The sequence below is a fragment of the Zalophus californianus genome, chromosome 6, assembly GCF_009762305.2.
Source record: "Zalophus californianus isolate mZalCal1 chromosome 6, mZalCal1.pri.v2, whole genome shotgun sequence".
NCBI classification, from domain to species: Eukaryota; Metazoa; Chordata; class Mammalia; order Carnivora; family Otariidae; genus Zalophus; species Zalophus californianus.
The window spans coordinates 136,807,413-136,825,164 of record NC_045600.1 but is presented as its reverse complement, the minus strand read 5'-3'; the positions used below and the strand labels follow the sequence as shown (position 1 = coordinate 136,825,164).

At 42.4% G+C, this 17,752-nt stretch overlaps 1 protein-coding gene across 16 annotated transcripts in view; it reads right to left on the bottom strand.

The window, feature by feature from the left end:
- Positions 1–17,752, bottom strand: part of AKAP13 (A-kinase anchoring protein 13) — a 323,215-nt gene that overhangs the window by 228,071 nt on the left and 77,392 nt on the right. For all 16 annotated transcript variants that reach the window (XM_027570071.2, XM_027570075.2, XM_027570077.2 and 13 more), the window contains exon 2: positions 12,712–12,755. In XM_027570071.2, coding sequence (XP_027425872.1) covers positions 12,712–12,744 — 33 coding nt within the window. In that variant the 5' untranslated portion in view covers positions 12,745–12,755. The remainder of the gene's footprint in view (positions 1–12,711; positions 12,756–17,752) is intronic.

The following is a 17,752-nucleotide window of genomic DNA, read 5'->3' as shown; positions in this document are numbered from 1 at the left end:
CTCTCATCGGTGTTCTTGGGCACCGCAGGCACCGTGCTCCTGTTTGTCCGGTCAGACGAGCTCCGCTCTCCACCCTGTTATGTAAAATCCCGCATCCCCTGTACCAGGGCTGTCCAAACAGCATTTTCTGCAGTGACAGCCACGTGTGACGACTGAGCACTCCGCAGGGGAGGAACTCAGTTTTTAAATGTATCTCATTTATATTAACTTAAATAGCCACGTGCAGCTGGTGACTATTGTAATGGACAGAGCAGCTCTACAGAAGACCACCTCAGGTGTTCTCCCATGTGAACTGTCCTCCCCAGTCAAGCCAGATGCCTCAGGACCCCTGCAGCCCCATGTCCATGCCCCCCCTTCAAACACTGTATTCCCTCTCCCACTCTGCTCTTCCCTCTCTCCACAGCTTGCCTGCCTAGGCTCAGAGAGCCCCCACATTTCCTGAAGGCTTCCCAACTGCTTCTGCCAACGTCTCACTCTTTCTGCTATGAACCTCACTGCTGAGAGAACTCCTCTTACACCCGAACGGGCAGGGCTCGTGCTCTCATGCTCATGCACTGGAGCCCCTGGGAAAGAACCTATCCCTCTAAGACCAGACCCTCCCTTCCGGAAAAGGTGATTCACAAATACTTGTTGAATGAATTAAAAGTATAGAGCCTTATTACGTTTTGGTCTTCTTTGGACAGCAAGACCTTTCTTCACTAGAACCACATGGAAATTTCTACTCCAACCACCCCGCCCCAAGCCCCACCCAGCAGTCATTCAGATGCTTGGGAAACACCAAGTGATAGTAAAGGCTTCCTGCAGACAGGCCCTGAAAAGCCTTGCTCTATGTATATATCTTCATCCATGCTGAAACAGCCACCGGAAAATTAAAAAATGCTACCTGCAAATGCAGGACTTATTCACTTCTAAGCAAGTTTCTGGTGACTGATGAAAAAGCCCAACAGAAGGAAACTGAAGTTCTTGCTCTGTGAAACCATCAAAAGCTAGACTGAGGAACACTTGATTTCCTTATTTCTTCTGGCACTGGTGACAAAATGCTGTTATATAACTAGAGTCCTCAGATCTGGCTGGAAAAGGCCACCAGTCTACAAAACATTGGAGCAGACCCATCAGACATGTATTGTTAAGGGAAAAGCAGGTAATTCATTTAAGAGATCAGAAGGCTGATAAAGCTCTCTTTGTAGGAGCAAAAGGGAACCTAACAGCCAAGCAGGGGGCAAAGCCAGGTTATTTCAACTCGTGCTCTGGAAACACGCTTCCCAGGAAGAACTGATAAAATGTGCCCATTACCACCCAGGCCCTCTCCCCTACAATGAGCCACCTGAGAACACTGAGCTACCTGAGAACACTGAGCTGGAGGCACCTAAATCCTGTGGCCCTTCAAAATTGTGATTATTTATGCAAACTATACTTACTCAAGAATAAACTGCTGTAATTGATAACAATTTTAAAACCTCTTCTTTCTGAGCACATCCCCTTCCCATGTACCCCCATCTTCTGGAGCTGTCTGGGCTCTTGAGAGCTGCTCTGATTGGCACGCCCAGAGCACACTAATCCACCGCACAGAGTCCAGGTCCTCACCAAGGCTGGAAACTGAAGTCCAGAGTCAACAAGAATCCAATGTGGTGGCAGGAAATCACTCCAGGAAGATTTTCTCAAGATCTAAATGTGAGTCAAATGGATATGTTCTTTTGATCTCCCCTAGTTAAATGGGCTTTGGAGTCATTCGCAAGATTTGAACTCTTCATCCACCACAGCTATGCATCCTTAGACAAGTTAGTCACTCCCTTGATCCTCACTTCCCTGGCTCTAAAAGCGCAAATATTAACCAAATCTTACATGTGTCTTGTGAGGAACAACATCGTTATAAGAAATGGTCCCTGTCCTAACAGAAATAGTTTTAATCATTACATATTGTTTTGTTTTGTACATTTTAAATGAAGAGAGGCATCCAGTGCCAAAGATCTTCTTTCCAATGATGTTCCTCTGTTGTCAGGATGCTTTTGCCTCTTCCAAGAGGCAGTAATATGCAAAACCACTGAGTACTCCAGAAAAAGGAGAAAGCAAGGAGGACATAGTAAACCAGATCTGCTGGGGTTCTGGAAATTTGTTTTGTAATTGGAATGGCTCTTCCCCTCAAAAATCTAATAAATGTGGATTTTATCCGAACATATGGGATAAAATGGTAATTATCCCGTATCTAGCCTCAGAGCATGCCTTGGAGCACAATTTACATCTCACATTTGATTTTAAAAAATATTTCATTCATAGAGGGAAAATGCCTTTTGGCTTTCCTGAGGGGGACCTAGAGAGGTGTTCGAGACCACAGAAAGACGAGTTTATAGTTGAAGAATGTGATAAATGCACGCCAAGTTGTCCCTCTTTCTGTGTTCTTATGGTCATTTTAGTTAGCGAATCGTCAGCCACATAAACCCTCTCGGTCAGTGTTAGCTACAGCCATCTGTTCTAGAGCATCATGAACCATGATGCGTCCAGTGCCCACTAGAACACTTTGGAACCCAGTAAAGAAAATTATTCTATTACAGACAAGCACCACACTGCTGCAGGAGGTGTGCTTTAGGAGACAAATGCCTTCCTGTTCCAGGGCCTTCGCCTTCCTCTTACTGGCCTGGAGCTAAGAAGTCACCCATCCTCTTGGGGAAGCTCTAAGTATAAAGGTAAGTACCCGATCAAGTAATTCTTTGGGATGGTTATTACTGACTCCCCTCTATCAAAAGGTATGATACACATTTTATTTTGACTACTTTGTCCACTTAAGGAGGATTTCAAGCAGTAACTATAAATTCTTCTCCAATGTGTCTACAGCCCATAAAGGCATTCTAACCCTTACGGGCTCACTCCAAAAAAAGGAACTCAATGCTATCTTTTCAAATACTCCTCTCTTCTAGTCTTCCCACTGCTACCTTTTTTTTCTCGTACTAAGCCCACTTACACCAAGTCTTGTACTTTGACTTCTCTACGCATGTACTTTGAATCTTACGTTCAAACCAACTGATGACCTAGCCTGCCCTTTTAGCACACGGGCTAGGCTAATTATTTATAGTTTCTGCTACCTGACCAGATCCATCACAATCCCCATGAAACTTTAGGCAAATCCCTCAATCTCTCCGTGGCCCAATTTTCTTCACTCTTCCAGACAATGGGGCTCAATCACCCCTAAAATACAATGATTCCTATAATTCATCAAATTTTTCCGAGTCCTGATCTCTCCCACAAAGTTCATTCCCTCACAAAGAGCTGACTATGGGACACTCACTGGGGTTCATCAGCACAACTTTTGCTCCAGAAAAGTAAGGGGGTAAGAGAGAAAGGAGGCAACTTTCTCTGGCACAGAAAGTATGGATTCATCCAGGTCTCCTTATTCTTGACCTTTGACACCCATTGTCTCCTTGTACCGTGTAGAGCTTAAGGCCTGGCCTCATCAGATCTCTCCCAGAATGAGGCTGGGGCCTGAGATAAGAGGAATCCAAAGACTTTTCCTCCTCCTCCCTCGGAAATTTAAAAACCCTGCTTCCTTTTCAGCTGTTAGTCTGGGGGAGGATTTGTTTACTGTTGCTAATGTCCAGTTGCTTGGTTGCTAGGTCCGGTAGTGCTTAGTGTGCGGGGGTGGTGGTAGGGCCTATTTTGTTTGTTTTATAAATACTAACCTTTGCTTCATGTTGCCTGGCTTTTTCTTTTATCATCTGACAGCATCCCTCATCCCCTACCTCTTCTGGGAAAAGCCTCTGCTTTTATCTTGACAGTGAGAAGGGCTCTGGAGCTAAAGGGTACATGTACTATGTTCATAAAAAAATATTAGCAGTCACGTGGTTTGCTGAATGTAGTCCGCTGTAAACAAGCGGCTCAGACCGTAAGTCCCCTAAGGATTAGAGATCATAATTCAGAACTCAAGAGATACAGGCACTATTTCTAGTATGACTTTTCAATGCGCTAAATGACTAAGTAAGTAACATCTGCAAGAACACATCCCTGGAGTAACACTCTACCAGACATTCTCCATCCGCATACACTTCGTAGGGATGCTGTGCAGACTTCCTCCCAACTGCAAGGGCAGTTACACTTTATTGTACACACAGTGTACAATAAAGACACCGTTGAGCACATTTATTTCCTTGTTTAGCAACACCTTCAATCACAAAAATGGCATCACTAACTATTCAACATCCCTATAAGGTAAATTAATAATGAAACTTGTGTAATGATGAGAAACTTTAAGACAGTTGTTCTATCAAAATGAAGTAAATTTTACTAAAATTTTAGTAGTCTTATCTAAATTGTATTTCAACCACTCACTCAAAGGTCCACTGAGTGTCTACTATGTTCCATGTGAAATGTGCTTGGTACACCTTAGATGAGAACTGCATTCATTTAAAAACCCTGTGTGCATCCATGAGGGCACAGGCAATGCTCTGTTCAAAAAGAGTGAGCTGTTTAATTAATTACTCATGGTGAACTCTCTGCTAACATGAGGCCTTCTACGTACATTCAAGGGCACACCTTGCAAAGAACAAGGGTGCCCATTTTAGGAAAATCCAATATGCAAAAAGCATTTCCAAGCCAGAAACAGCATTAGAGGGGAAAAGTGAACAATTACACCATTTTCTTCTAAAAATGCTTAATTCCTGCAGAACAGATAAATTAAACTATGCAAATTCAACACCAACCCAACCAAGGGATCAAAGTTAACATCTCCAATAATCAAACAAGAATGTGTCATGTGTCCTCCTAATGTGGTATGCCAAAGGACATCTTTTAAGTAATATTCTGGCCAAAATCAGGAGAAAAACAACATATAAACCCCAACTGCTACAAAACAACTGACCTATACTCTTCCAAAATGTCAGTATTATCAAAGACAGAGAGGCAGAGGAACTGTTCCTGATTAAGAGACTAAAGAGATATAAATAAATACAGTGTGTAATCCTGGATTAGATCCTGAACCGGGAAGGGGAGGGGAAGGGAGAGGCAAGCAGGAGGATGCTATAAAGGACATTACTGGGATAACTGGAGAAATCTGGATATGGACTTACATTACATAAGAATATTACATCAATGTTACAATTCCTGTTTTTGTTAATTGCACCGTGGTTATGAAAGAGTATGTCCTAGTTCTTAGGAAACATATGCTGAAATATTTAGGGGGGGACAGGGTAGGATGTTTACAACTTTCAAACAATTCAAAAACTACGTAATAGAATGGTAAGTAAATGTGACTAAATGCTGTTAGTAAGAGAGGAGTAGAGATAAAGTAGTATTCTTGTAACCTTCCTGTAAATTTGAACTTAAATAAAACATTTAAAAATTTTAAAAACACGTGAAGTGGAAGATTAATTTTGGGTTACTTATAAGAAAAAAGGGCTTTACTTGTATAAATCTCTATCATATTAAGTGCTGTGATACCGTGTTTTATGGAACAACTGTGTAAGACAGCTTTCTTCTGTAGAAGAAAGAAAAGGGGTTTGAGAATCACAATTTCTGGGTAAAGCCCTACTTTCTGCATTTGCGAGATGAGCCATCTTGAGCTTCTGTTTCCTTAGGATGATGAGGGTCACAATGTAGCATCCTCCACCCTCCCAAGGTTGCTGTGACAACCAAATGGCATAATATATGCAAAAATGCTTTGTAAACTAGAAGGACTATACCAATGGGGGTCTCTTGTTTCAGGAAGCTGTTCTACAGGTGTATGCAAATGAGTGTCACACCAGCAGGGGAAGGAGTCACAGAAAACCACAAAGTGAAAGGACTACTCTTAAATCGCATCATACATCCTTTATTTAGGTCCACAAATGGACTAACACTAACAAGTAATTGGAAATGTGGCTTTTTTCTCCCAAGAAGCAATTTCATCATGAAAGAGTATTAAAACCAGACAATTTTTTTATTACATTCTCCTCTGATAAGTGAGAGCTAAATCTGCTAAAGAAAACGTTCCTCAACTCAAGAATATCCAAGTTACATTAAAAACACGGATCTTAAAAGATGACCACAATGTGCCCAAACTCTGTTTCTAAAATACTGTGCTGAAACTGCCCAAGGTCAACATCTCCAAGCATCAGGATAAATCACTAATTCCTAAGAGGTCTGACGTGACCCCAAGCCATGGGAGGCGCTACAGTGTTCAGAGCACACCCAGAGATGGGTGCTGTGCTGGGAATCGGGCATGAAGAAAGGCAGGCCAGGCAGGTGGCCCAGAGTCCACGAATTCCTCCATCAGGCTTTTCTCTCATCTCCTCCCTCAGTCACTGACCTCCTCCAGAAGGAAAGACTGTGCCCACACCCACAGCATTCTCTCTGAGCCTCAGCCACTGTCCTTTCTGTTCCTCAAATCTATCAAGCCAACCTTCATTTTAGATCCTGTACACCTGTTGTACACCTGTTCCCCTGGGCTAGAACACCATGCCAACATCTTCGCATGGCTGGCTCCTTCCGGTCATTCAGGTCTCAGCTTAAAGATTTATTTTATTTTATTTGCGGGTGGGGGAAGGGCAGAGGGAAAGGGAAAACCTCCAGCAGACTCCCGGCTGAGCATGGAGCCCAAAGTGGGGCTTGATCCCATGACCCTGAGATCATGACCTGAGCAGAAACCAAGAGTCAGACGCTTAACCAACTGAGCCACCCAGGCACCCCCACATCTCAGCTTAAATGGCATGCCCCTCTGAGGCCTTCCCTAAAATAGCCCCTCGTCGGGCACCATCACATCTTCTTGTTTAATTTATTTTTGTAAAGTTTCTCCTCCTGGGACGCCTGAGTGGCTCAGTAGGTTAAGCGTCTGCCTTCGGCTCGGGTCATGATCCCGGGGTCCTGGGATCGAGGCCCACATCAGTCTCCCTGCTCAGCGGAAAGTCTGCTTCTTCTCCCTCCGCTATTCCCCCTACTTGTGTGTGTGCTCTGTCAAATAAATTTTTTAAAAGTTTAAAAAAAAAAGGTTTTCCTCCTGATGTATTTCCCTGCTTATGAGTTGTCTGCCTTCTCCTCATTATAATACAAGGACACTGAGAGCAGGACCCCTTGTGTTTCGTTCACGGCAAAATCTCCAGCACCCAGAACTGCGCTTGGAACAAAGCAGGCACCTCAATGAAAGAATGGATTCCCAGTTCCAGGCCCACATCTCCATGAGTCAATAAGATACCCTTCAACATGTTGGGAGAACAAGCCCGGCACCTCTTTCTTTTCCTCATCTGGCAATGGCATCTGCTGTCACTCACGCTCAAATTCTCAATCAACCATTATGCTTCTCTCTCACTCCCCCTATGATTTGGTTCTGCTGCTTCTTCAAAAAATATATTTTGCATCTGATATGGCCTCTCCATGTTCACTCCCGCTAAACTCTCTAGGCCCTCATCACCTAGAAGGATACTCCTAACCTTGTCGACGCAGTTTATAACCCTTCAATCCTCATCGATCCATCCAGCGACCATCAATGCCTCCGTGGAGGCCGAGCAGCACCGAAGGGATCACAGGGCTGACAGACAAGAAAACCCAGGCAAAGCCACAGTAAAGCGCCTGGTCTCTCAAGCTCCAGGTCACTGACTTCACGTTCCACTGTGCACATTTCATCAAAAATAATTCATGAAAAGTCCACGTAAACATTCAACAGTACTGCCACCTGCACAGTTTGGAAACTTTCCCACATTTTTAACTATGGTAACTTATTCTGGACACATCTTTATTCAAAGACGAATTAAAATATTTATTGGAATCCAGCTAATTTTTCTTCACTTACAGATAAAAGTTCTTCTCGGGATCCAGTGTTTTTTCTTATTTATGAGGAGTTTTCTCTCTTCTGATGATACTTACCCCTGGCAGATCCCAAATATAAGCTGAAAGAAAAACTTCAACATGCTTTCTCTTCTTTTGCTTCTTCCTCCTTTCTCTAGGTGCAGAGCATTGACCCCCCTCTCCAATGGACACAGAATAGAACAGTTACTTCTCTTTACCAGAACAGCAGAAATTCCTGTGACCTGACTTAGTTCATTGAAAATGAGGTACATCGTCACTCTCCTTTTAAAAAACTGATAACAAATTGCCCCTAAGTATTCTTGCTGACAGACATACTTAAAATCTGAAGTTCAAAATATTCTTCTTCAGTAGGACCTGCCCAATTAAACACATAATCGTATACAAAGGACTTAGTTTAATTAAGAGTATTCCTCAGAACTCATTTCTAAAGAGCCTTGCTTCCTTAACAGAATGAAGGGTTGTTGTTTTTTTTTATGTCTAACAAGCTTTACAGTTTCTATGACTGAGCCCAAAAATATAGATTTAAATCATAATTTTACCACAGATCAGCCATGCCTTCTCATCGCATCATCTTCAGAGCTCGCGTCCCCATTCCACAACAGAGAGGCTGAAGCACATAACGCCTACCATCCTTATGAACTCTATAGAATTCTCAGATTCCATGTTGGCAAAATCGGAAAACTTCTAACTGATCTCTCTGCCGCTAATCTCCCCTAAGTTATCCTTCATGCTACCGCCAATTAATTTTTCCAAACTACAACTGTATTCATTTCCTATTGCTGTTACAACAAATCACCTCAAACTCAGAGGCTTAAAACAACACAAACTTCTTATCTTACAGTTCTGGAGGTCAGAAGTCTGAAACAACTTTCATTGTGCTAAAATAAAGATGTCCAGTGGTGCCTGGGTGGCTCAGATGGTTGAGTGTCTGCCTTCAGCTCAGGTCATGATCTCCAGGTCCTGGGATCAAGCAGGCAGTCTGCTTCTTTCTCCCCCTGCTTGGACTCATTCTCTCTCTCTCTCAAATGAATAAATAAAATCTTTAAAAGAAAAATAAATACAATACAATAAAATAAAGATGTCCACAGGGCTGGGTTCACTGAGGAGGTTCTAAGGAAAAACTATTCCCTTGCTTTTTCCAGTTTCCAGAGGCTGCACTCCTTGGCTCATGGCCCTTTCCTCCTCCTTCAAATCCAGCAGTGTGGCATCTACAAATCTCTCTGACTCATGATTCTCCTCTAAGGACGCTTGTGATTACACTGGGCTACCTGGATAATTCAGGAGAAGCTCGCATCTCAGGACCCTTAACTTAACCAAATCTGTGAAGTCCCTTTTGCCAAGTAAAATAAATAGTCACAGGTTCTGGGGATTAAGTCATGGACACATTTGGGAAACATTATGCTGCCAGACAAGGACATCAGAAGAAAACTAGACTGTATCTTTTTTTTTTTTAAGATTTTATTTATTTGAGACAGAGAGAGAGTGAGAGAGCGAGCGTGTGCACACAAGTAGGGGAGAGAGGAAGAGGGAGAGCGAGAAGCAGACTCCCTGCCAAGCAGAGAGCCCAATGCAGGTCCCAGGACCCTGAGATCATGACTAGAGCCGAAGGGAAACGCTTAACCAACTGAGTCACCCAGGTGCCCCCAGACTTACCTTTTATGTACAGACACAAAACTTCTCAACCAGCAAACCAAATCCAGCGACATATGAGAAGGATTATACACTGTGAAAAATAGGATATATCCCAGGAATGCAGGGTTGGTTTAACATTCAAAACCAATCAATCTAATATATTATACTAATGAAAGGAAAGGGAAACAAAACCCCACATGATCACCTCACAGAAACAGAAAAAACATTCGACAATATCCAATGCTTTTTCACAATAAAAATACTCAAACTAGGAACAGAAGGAAACTTTTTCAACCTGATAAAAAAGCATCTATGAAAAACTCACAGCTAACAACATCATACCTAATCTTAATGGTGAAAGACTGAATACTTTCCCTTTAAGATCAGAAACAAGGCCAGGATGTCTGCTCTCACCAATTCTACTCAACTCTATGCTGGAAGTTCTACTTGGGACAATTAGGCAAGAAAAATAAAAGGCATTCAGATTAAAAAGCAAGGAAGCTATCTGTATTTTCAGAGGACATGATCTATATGCAGAAAAATCTAAGGGGTCCACTAAAAAATTATTAACCAATAAACAGGTTCAGCAAAACTATAGGTTATAAGATCAATATACAAAAATAAACTATTTCTATATACTAGCAATGAACAATCTGAAAATGAAATTAAGAAAATATAATTTGCAATAGCATCAAAAATAATTAAAATGCTTAGAAATAAATTTCACAAAAGTACAAGGTTTGTACACTGAAAACAGTAAATCATTCTTAAAAGAAATTAAAGATGATCTAAAGGAAAGGAAGAGAATTAACAGTCCAGAAGTAATTCCTTACATTTATGATACATTTTCAACAAGGGTGCCCAAGAAAATTCAATGTGGAAAGAAAAGTCTTTTCAACAAATGGTGCTGGGACAGCTAGATGCCCACATGTGAAAAAATGAAGTTGGAACCCTCCCTTACAGCATACAAAAAAAATGTACTCTTCACTTCAGTGTAAGGGCTTAAACTATAAACTCCTAGAGGAAAATGGAGAGGTTCATTTTTTGTGATCTTGAGTTAAGCAAAGCGTTCGTAGACACGATACCAGAAGTATAAGCAGTAAAACAAAAAAAAAAAAGGCAAACTGGACATGATCAAAATTAAAAACTTTTGTGCTTCAAAGAGTACCATCAACAAAATGATATGATAACCTTATAATGGGAGAAAGTTGTTGCAAGCCATATATCTGATAAGGGACTTGAATCCAGGATATATAAAGAATACTTAAAGCTAAACAGCAAAAAAACCACCCAACTTAAAAATAAGCAAGGAATCTGAATAGACATTTCCTCAAAGACACATATGTAGCCAAAAGCACCTAAAAAGATGCTCACAATCATTAGCCTTTAGGGAAAACCACGAAGAGTTATCCTTTCACACCCACTAGGATGACAACAATCCAAAAGTCAGATAACAGCAAGCACTGGCAAGAGTATGGAGAAACCAAGACCCTCAACACTGGTGGTGAGTGTGTAAAACGGGGCAGCCACCGAGGAAACAGCATGGCAATTCCTCAAAATGTTAAACAGAGCGTCATCAATGTCAGCAAGCAATTGTACTCTTAAATCCAAACCCAAGAAAAATGAAAACATAAGCCTACCAAAAAACTGCTGCTCACAGCAGCATTAATCATAATATCCAAAAAGTGGAAACAGGCCAAATGCCCATCAACTGATGGAGAAATAAAACATGGTGCAGCCATACAACGGAGTATTGTCCATCAATAAAAAGGAACACAGTACTGGCACTTGCTCTAACATGCACCTTAAACACATTCTGCTATGTGAAAGAAGCCAGTCACAAAAGGCCATATGATGTATGATTCCATTTATGTGAAATTTCCAGCATATGTAACTCCATAAAGACAGAAAGTAGACAAATGGTTGCCAGGGGCTGGGAAAAGACAGGGAATGGTGAGTACTACAAATAGGTATGGCGTTTCTTTTCGGGATGATGAAAATCTTAAGTTAGATGATGGTTATGATTACACAACTGTGAATATACTAAAAACCACTGAATCGTAGACTTTAAATGTGTGAGTTTTATGGTGTGTGAATTATATCTCAATAAAAGCTGTTTTTAAAAGTCTAAGGTATCCAGTTCACGTGCAAACCAACTGTTAAAGATAATAAATTTTCTCCAAGTAGTCTGGAAAGAAAATAAATACATAAAATACCTTATAAGAACGCATATATTTTTCTTTATAGGTTACATTTAACATAAAACTCATCTGTGCAGAAGAGTGATCACATGAATGTCCTATGCTACAAAGGTGTAATAGGACTATCACTAACATGGCATGGTCTAAAATAAATAAATGCATAAAAGGAACAGCAGATTTTAAAATAAAACCCATCAAAGGCTCCTCAGTGGTCCCCACATCTTTGTTTGCCTTCATAGCTAACCTTCGATAACCTTTTCAGACTCATCTCTCATTACTCCTCAACACAAATGCAGCTGGGCCAGACTTTCCACTGCCCACCCTCCCACCATGCACTGGATACCACGCTCACTGCCCCTCATCCCTCTATCATCTGCCTTAGGTCTTGACCAAATGCTTCTTCATCTTCAAGGTCCTGTCCCATCAAAGACATTTTCCTCACTCTCTCCAGACCATACCAATCCAATATCCAATGGCCTCTGGAAGCTCTAACTATCCACACCCCTAAAGGAACCCCTCACCACTTTTCACCACCCTCATGCAACTAATGCACTCTCACAGTAATTTAAAAAGAGAGAGAGAGAGAGAGAGTCACCTACACTTTACCTTTTCCAGCCTTGATTCATTGATTTATCCACTTCATCTGAGAGTTCCCTCACTCTCAGGAGATGATGTATCAGCTTGCACCCCGAGTCCTAAAGCAAACAGCACTCTCGCCAATGACAGAGTGCCACCTAGTTGCAACACAGGGTAACTCAACGGCAGTAGGAAGATCCCCCACACCACTTTTACAGAAATGTGCTGATGGTGAAATTAAGCCGCCAGCCTCGGCATCATTCTGCAGGCAGGGCCATGCCACTGTTCACAGGTGCCTCTTACCACCTGACCAGTTCACCTCACACATCTTACAGCTATTCTTTGTTCTCAGCTCAGGGCCAGGCATGCGTGAGTCATTTAGCATTTACCCAATCAAATTCAACTTCTGAAGTACGCTACTTGTGTAGATGGTTAAAAATTCCTGTGATAATCACAGGAGAGAATTTCTGACTTTTCTCATAACAAGTAAAAAGCATAGATGAGTATGAAATGACAAGAAATCTCGCAATGTACTCACATATAATGGAGCTTGCTGTGGATTAAGTTTCATGACCCAGGACACTGAAAGAGAAAAGGGAGAAATAAATGAGAATAAAATTAAAAGCCATCGCCAAAAAATAGAAAAGCCACAAATGCTAGATGTCGAGTACGGACATATGAACACAACCAAAAGTCTGAGATTACTGGACGCCTGGCTTTCCTGAGAGGTTTGGGAAGGCCAGAAGGTCAAGGACTGCAAAACTTCTTGTAGCCCCGATTCAATCTTTACAACTGGAGAGACACTTTCACTCTTTTTTTTAAAAGATTTTATGTATTTATTTGACAGAGAGATAGAGAGAGAGAGCCCTAGAGAGACAAGTGGGGGAAACAGCAGTTGGAGAGGGAGAAGCAGACTCCCCGCCAAACAGGGAGCCCGATGTGGAGCTCGATCCCAGGACCCCGGGACCATGACCTGAGCCGAAGGCAGATGCCAAACCCACTGAGGCACCCAGGCACCCCACACTTTTTTTTTTTAAGATTTTATTTATTTATTTGACAGAGAGAAACACAGGTGTCTCACAGTGAGAGAGGGAACACAAGCAGGGGGAGTGGGAGAGGGAGAAGCAGGCTTCCTGCTGAGCAGGGAGCCCGATGCGGGCGATGCAGGGCTCGATCCCAGGACCCTGGGATCATGATCTGAGCCGAAGGCAGATGCTTAACGACTGAGCCACCCAGGCACCCTGGGGAGAGAGACCTGCAGATTGAAAAATAAACACAAAAGTCTCCTCTGTCCTAGGAGAATTTTCAACAACCAACAGGATATTAAATGCAGTTACCAAAGCAAAAACAGTGTGTTCAGTTATACTTTTACATAATCCCCCAAATTTACAAAGTGCTGCTTGGCCAGAGCCTCCTCCAGCCTCACTGGGGAGTGTGGGGGGAGGGACCGCAGGGGACCAGAGTGTTCTCTTCCCCTCGGAGAAGGGAGGATACAGCTGGGGTCCACCAACTACGCGTTGTCCTCCTCAAAAATAATAGCTGGGTTCCCGACTGTTATCTTCACTAAATGAATTCTCACAAAAATCTTAGGAAGAACTTTAAAGAAGACTCACAGGATTGTCTAATACACTCCCCTAAATATCAAGAACAGCATGCTCTCAAAGGTTTAACTTGGTGATTTGACCAGGAGCCTCAAGCTAAAATATCATGGTCCTGAATCATGGACTTCAGGATGGCAGGCCCTTTGCCGAACACCCTGAATTTGAGCATAAGCTGATCCTGGCCTCGGAGGAGTCAGAGAGGCAGACCCAAGGGACTTGATTATAATTTGATCTAAGGAAGTTTCTTACTCATAATAGGTTAAATGGATTAAATTAAGGCACACAGTAACTAACCAGTAATATAAACAACAGTACAGAAATGTCATTCGCACATGCAAAAAATAGAGGAAATCACATTCTTTGTGTTCTACCGGATTACAAAAACCTTACCAGCAGTGAATTGAAATCCAAATAGCACGAACAGCAGCTTATTAATGGCTAAACGTTTAAAGAGCAGTGAATGCCTTAGCAACCACATGTAACCTAAGGAACAGAATCCTCCCAGATCTGCCAGTTCGGTCAGACTGTATATGTGTATGTCCAAGGTCAAGGCTCACCCAAAAAGCAGTTAACACACACTTAGGGGGAAAAAAACAAAAACCAAAACTGTAATCGGGCTCCTAAACCCAGTCATCTCCAAACCACTTGCCAGCCACTGGCTTTTCAGTGTGTTGTGCCAACAGCCCGGGGGCTTCCGCCAACCCTGACCCACCACCTCCACAACCACGCCTGTTCATTCTCTGGTCCACTCCCCAGGCCACTCTGTGGCACTCTTTCCTTCCTGCCTTCATTTAATGATTTTGTACCCTTAGGTGCTAAAGTCACCTGCAAAAATCCAGAGTGAAAACCAAGCTTGAGAAATGTAGCAATAACAAACTCTTTTAGTAGAAAAAGAAAGATTTCCAGCCCATCAAATTCAAAGAGCAAACATGGATGGAAAAGATCGAACCACTTGACTATTTTTCTCAATGAATTAAATATCCATTTAATTTAAAATTGAGCTCACTGTGCTCACTAGCCTTTTAATCAGCTTTCCAAGTCCTGTCCAGACTTGCCTGGGACAAAGGACTGAAAGAACCTATAACTTTATAAACCAATTTGCCTTAACTTCTGAAATGTTCCTCTCAAGAAGTATCCGTGGAAACTGAAACAAGAATTAGCACTTCAGTAACCCATAACAAGTGGAGAAATCTAGGGAGACACAATAGTGACTTATTGGCCCTCTGATGGTTCTTCATCTGCCAAGAAACTTGACTACGTCTGTAAGGACCACGAACATCAAGCTATCTGAGTGGCTCCCACTGCGTTTAGATTGGAAGAGCGGGTGGAACTCACAGGGCTCTCAGGAGGGGCTGATGCCATCTCACTGTTTGGTCTTATGACCTTGTCTAAACACACATCAAAGCCAGAACCCATACAAGTTGTTCTGATAGGAAGATTAAAGAGGAATGACAAAGTGTCTGTCCTCCCACACTGGTCAAAGGGATAGGTCATTGTTATGCTGGCAACAGAGGCTGTTCAAAGAATAAATCTGTCAGAAGTCATCAGGGCAATGACCGCAGAGGCAACAGATTGGTAAATTCAGATTGCTTTAAGCTTCTTCAACGCTGACACACATGAGGAAACACGGGACTAATAGTGACAGAGCTTTATATTCAATATTATTTTTAATCCCCATAAAAAGACATTATTTTCCCCATTTCACTAGGGGAAAAAAATGGAGTCTTTCAATGGCTAAGTTATTTACCAACTTTAAGAAGAGAGCCCAGAATCGAACCCCATCTGATGCCCAAACGTGCTTTCCCCCCATAAGAGGATCTCCTGAATGACCTCAATCCACAAACTGACCTGTCCCACCTCTAGCCCCTGTTCTACAAAGACTAGAGACTCCCCCTGACCTTGTTCATTCAACTACTGCTGTGCACCTACAATGTGCCGGGCATGGTACTGAGGCATTGAAGGTGCAGAAGGAATAGAGACAAACTCCCAACCTTCAGAGAGTTTACTGTAAGAGTAACACTTAAATACGACAGTAAAATAAGTGGTTTTCAGTGATAAGTTCCATGGAGAAAAATGAAAAAGAGGAAACAGGAAATGTTTTACATATGGTACTGAGGGAAGGCCTCTCTGAGGTGACACTTATCACCCAAAATCAAAGAGAATAAGAAAGGTGGAAGGGGTTCCAGACTCCCAAACTGGCCCCAAAACACAGAACTCAAGAGTTCTGATGCCAAGCCATCAGAAAACTTGCTACAGACAATGCACAACTTAACTTTATCCATTTAAGTAAGCTCACTTTACTTGAGAACTGTGTTCTAAAGGAAGACGCATATTGCAGGAAGGCAGTCTTTGGGTCAGAGTAAACACACTTAAAAACCAAATTTATTCTCTAAGACCCAATTGAAAGTCTTTGCTTTTGTCCATGGATTTTTGATCAAGACTTCCCAAAAGGAAATTGAAAGAAATGCACTATGTCCATGAATGATTTAATCAAGAAATTTTGAGAGAGAAAAACCCTACAATTTCCTCCTTACCCGGGAACTAGAGAATGACTTTGACCAAGTCCAGATCTGCATGGGCTGCTTTCATGTAACACCAAGTACAACACACGACAGACCCAGTGGGACTATAAAGGCTGCACCCCATTTTAAAGACTATGAAATGGAAATATCAAAATTCAAACACATAATTGATGTGATTTCAAATATGTTCACCACATCTGCCACTCAGCAGTAGCCAGCTAGAATTCTGACGAGTCATAAATCTGCAGGGTGAGGAATAAAAACAAGCTCAGTAATTAAGTGTTTTCATTCTTCTCACATTTTCCATTTTATTGCAAAATGCTGAAAGAAAACAAATGGAATAGTTTACTGTTGTACAAAAGTAACACATTCACTCTATGTCAAAGCAGGACCTCCTCCACCCTGAATGCAATGGTCTCACTGATGTCAGTCCAGCTCTCTCTGCAATCCTCTGGCAGCTCTCGGGGTGCTGCTGAACAGACAAGCAGACTCGAGCTGTGACCTCCTCCTGCACTTTAGAATAAACGCTCATCAGCTTTTCCCTCGCAGGGGGCTGGGCAGACACCATCAGCGGCATGGATCAGCGTGGGGACATGTGGTGCTGACACAGGTTAACAGTGGCAAGAGTTCTGGAAATGTCTGCAGGTCGCACCACCTGCAAAGAATTGTGAAGAAACTCAGTAGCTCCTAAGGATCACATGGAAACTCAGGCACGAAGTGATACAGGTGTCTGGTGGTTTGCGGGGCGAGTAAGGGACAGAACGCGCTTCCACAGACCAGCGTGCCTGAGCAAATGAATGCAAAACCACAGAAGCCACCAAAGATGACATGCCTTCATAATAACCGGTGTCCACAGCAGGGGCTAGCAAACATTTTCTGAAAAGGGCTGGATGGTAAATATCTGGGGCTTTGCGGATCATACACTCTCTGGTGCAATACGTAAATGAATGGGTGTGGCCATGTTCCAATAAAACTCTTTTCACAAAAGGGGCAGTGGACTAGATTCAGCCAGTGTGCCCGAGTGCCAACTCCTGACCAAAGCTAACAAAATACCTCTTAATAAGCCAAAGAAGCTGAGTGTCCCCATTCAACAGCTCTGTACGTCTCAAAGATATTTTCAGCTAGAAAAGATTTCTCAGCATAGGGAAGTCCTAGCATGCTATACAATATCCTCTAGACCAGCAATCAAATTACACGGGCGGCCATCCCAAGTTCCCTAGTGATTAATTGTATGACCTTGAGCAAGTAAGTGGACTGTCTAACCTCAGTCTCTTTAAGTGCAGTAAGAGCATAAAAATTCCTGCCTACACTATGGAGTCGGTGGAAGAATTAAAAGAGAGAATCCAAGTGAGGTGCTTAAGCACACTGCCAGACACAGATCTTTCTTGCAGTTTCTGGGTCTCAGCGGAGACTACCAAGGAAAGTACCTGGAAAATTCTAAGTGGTCAAAATAAAA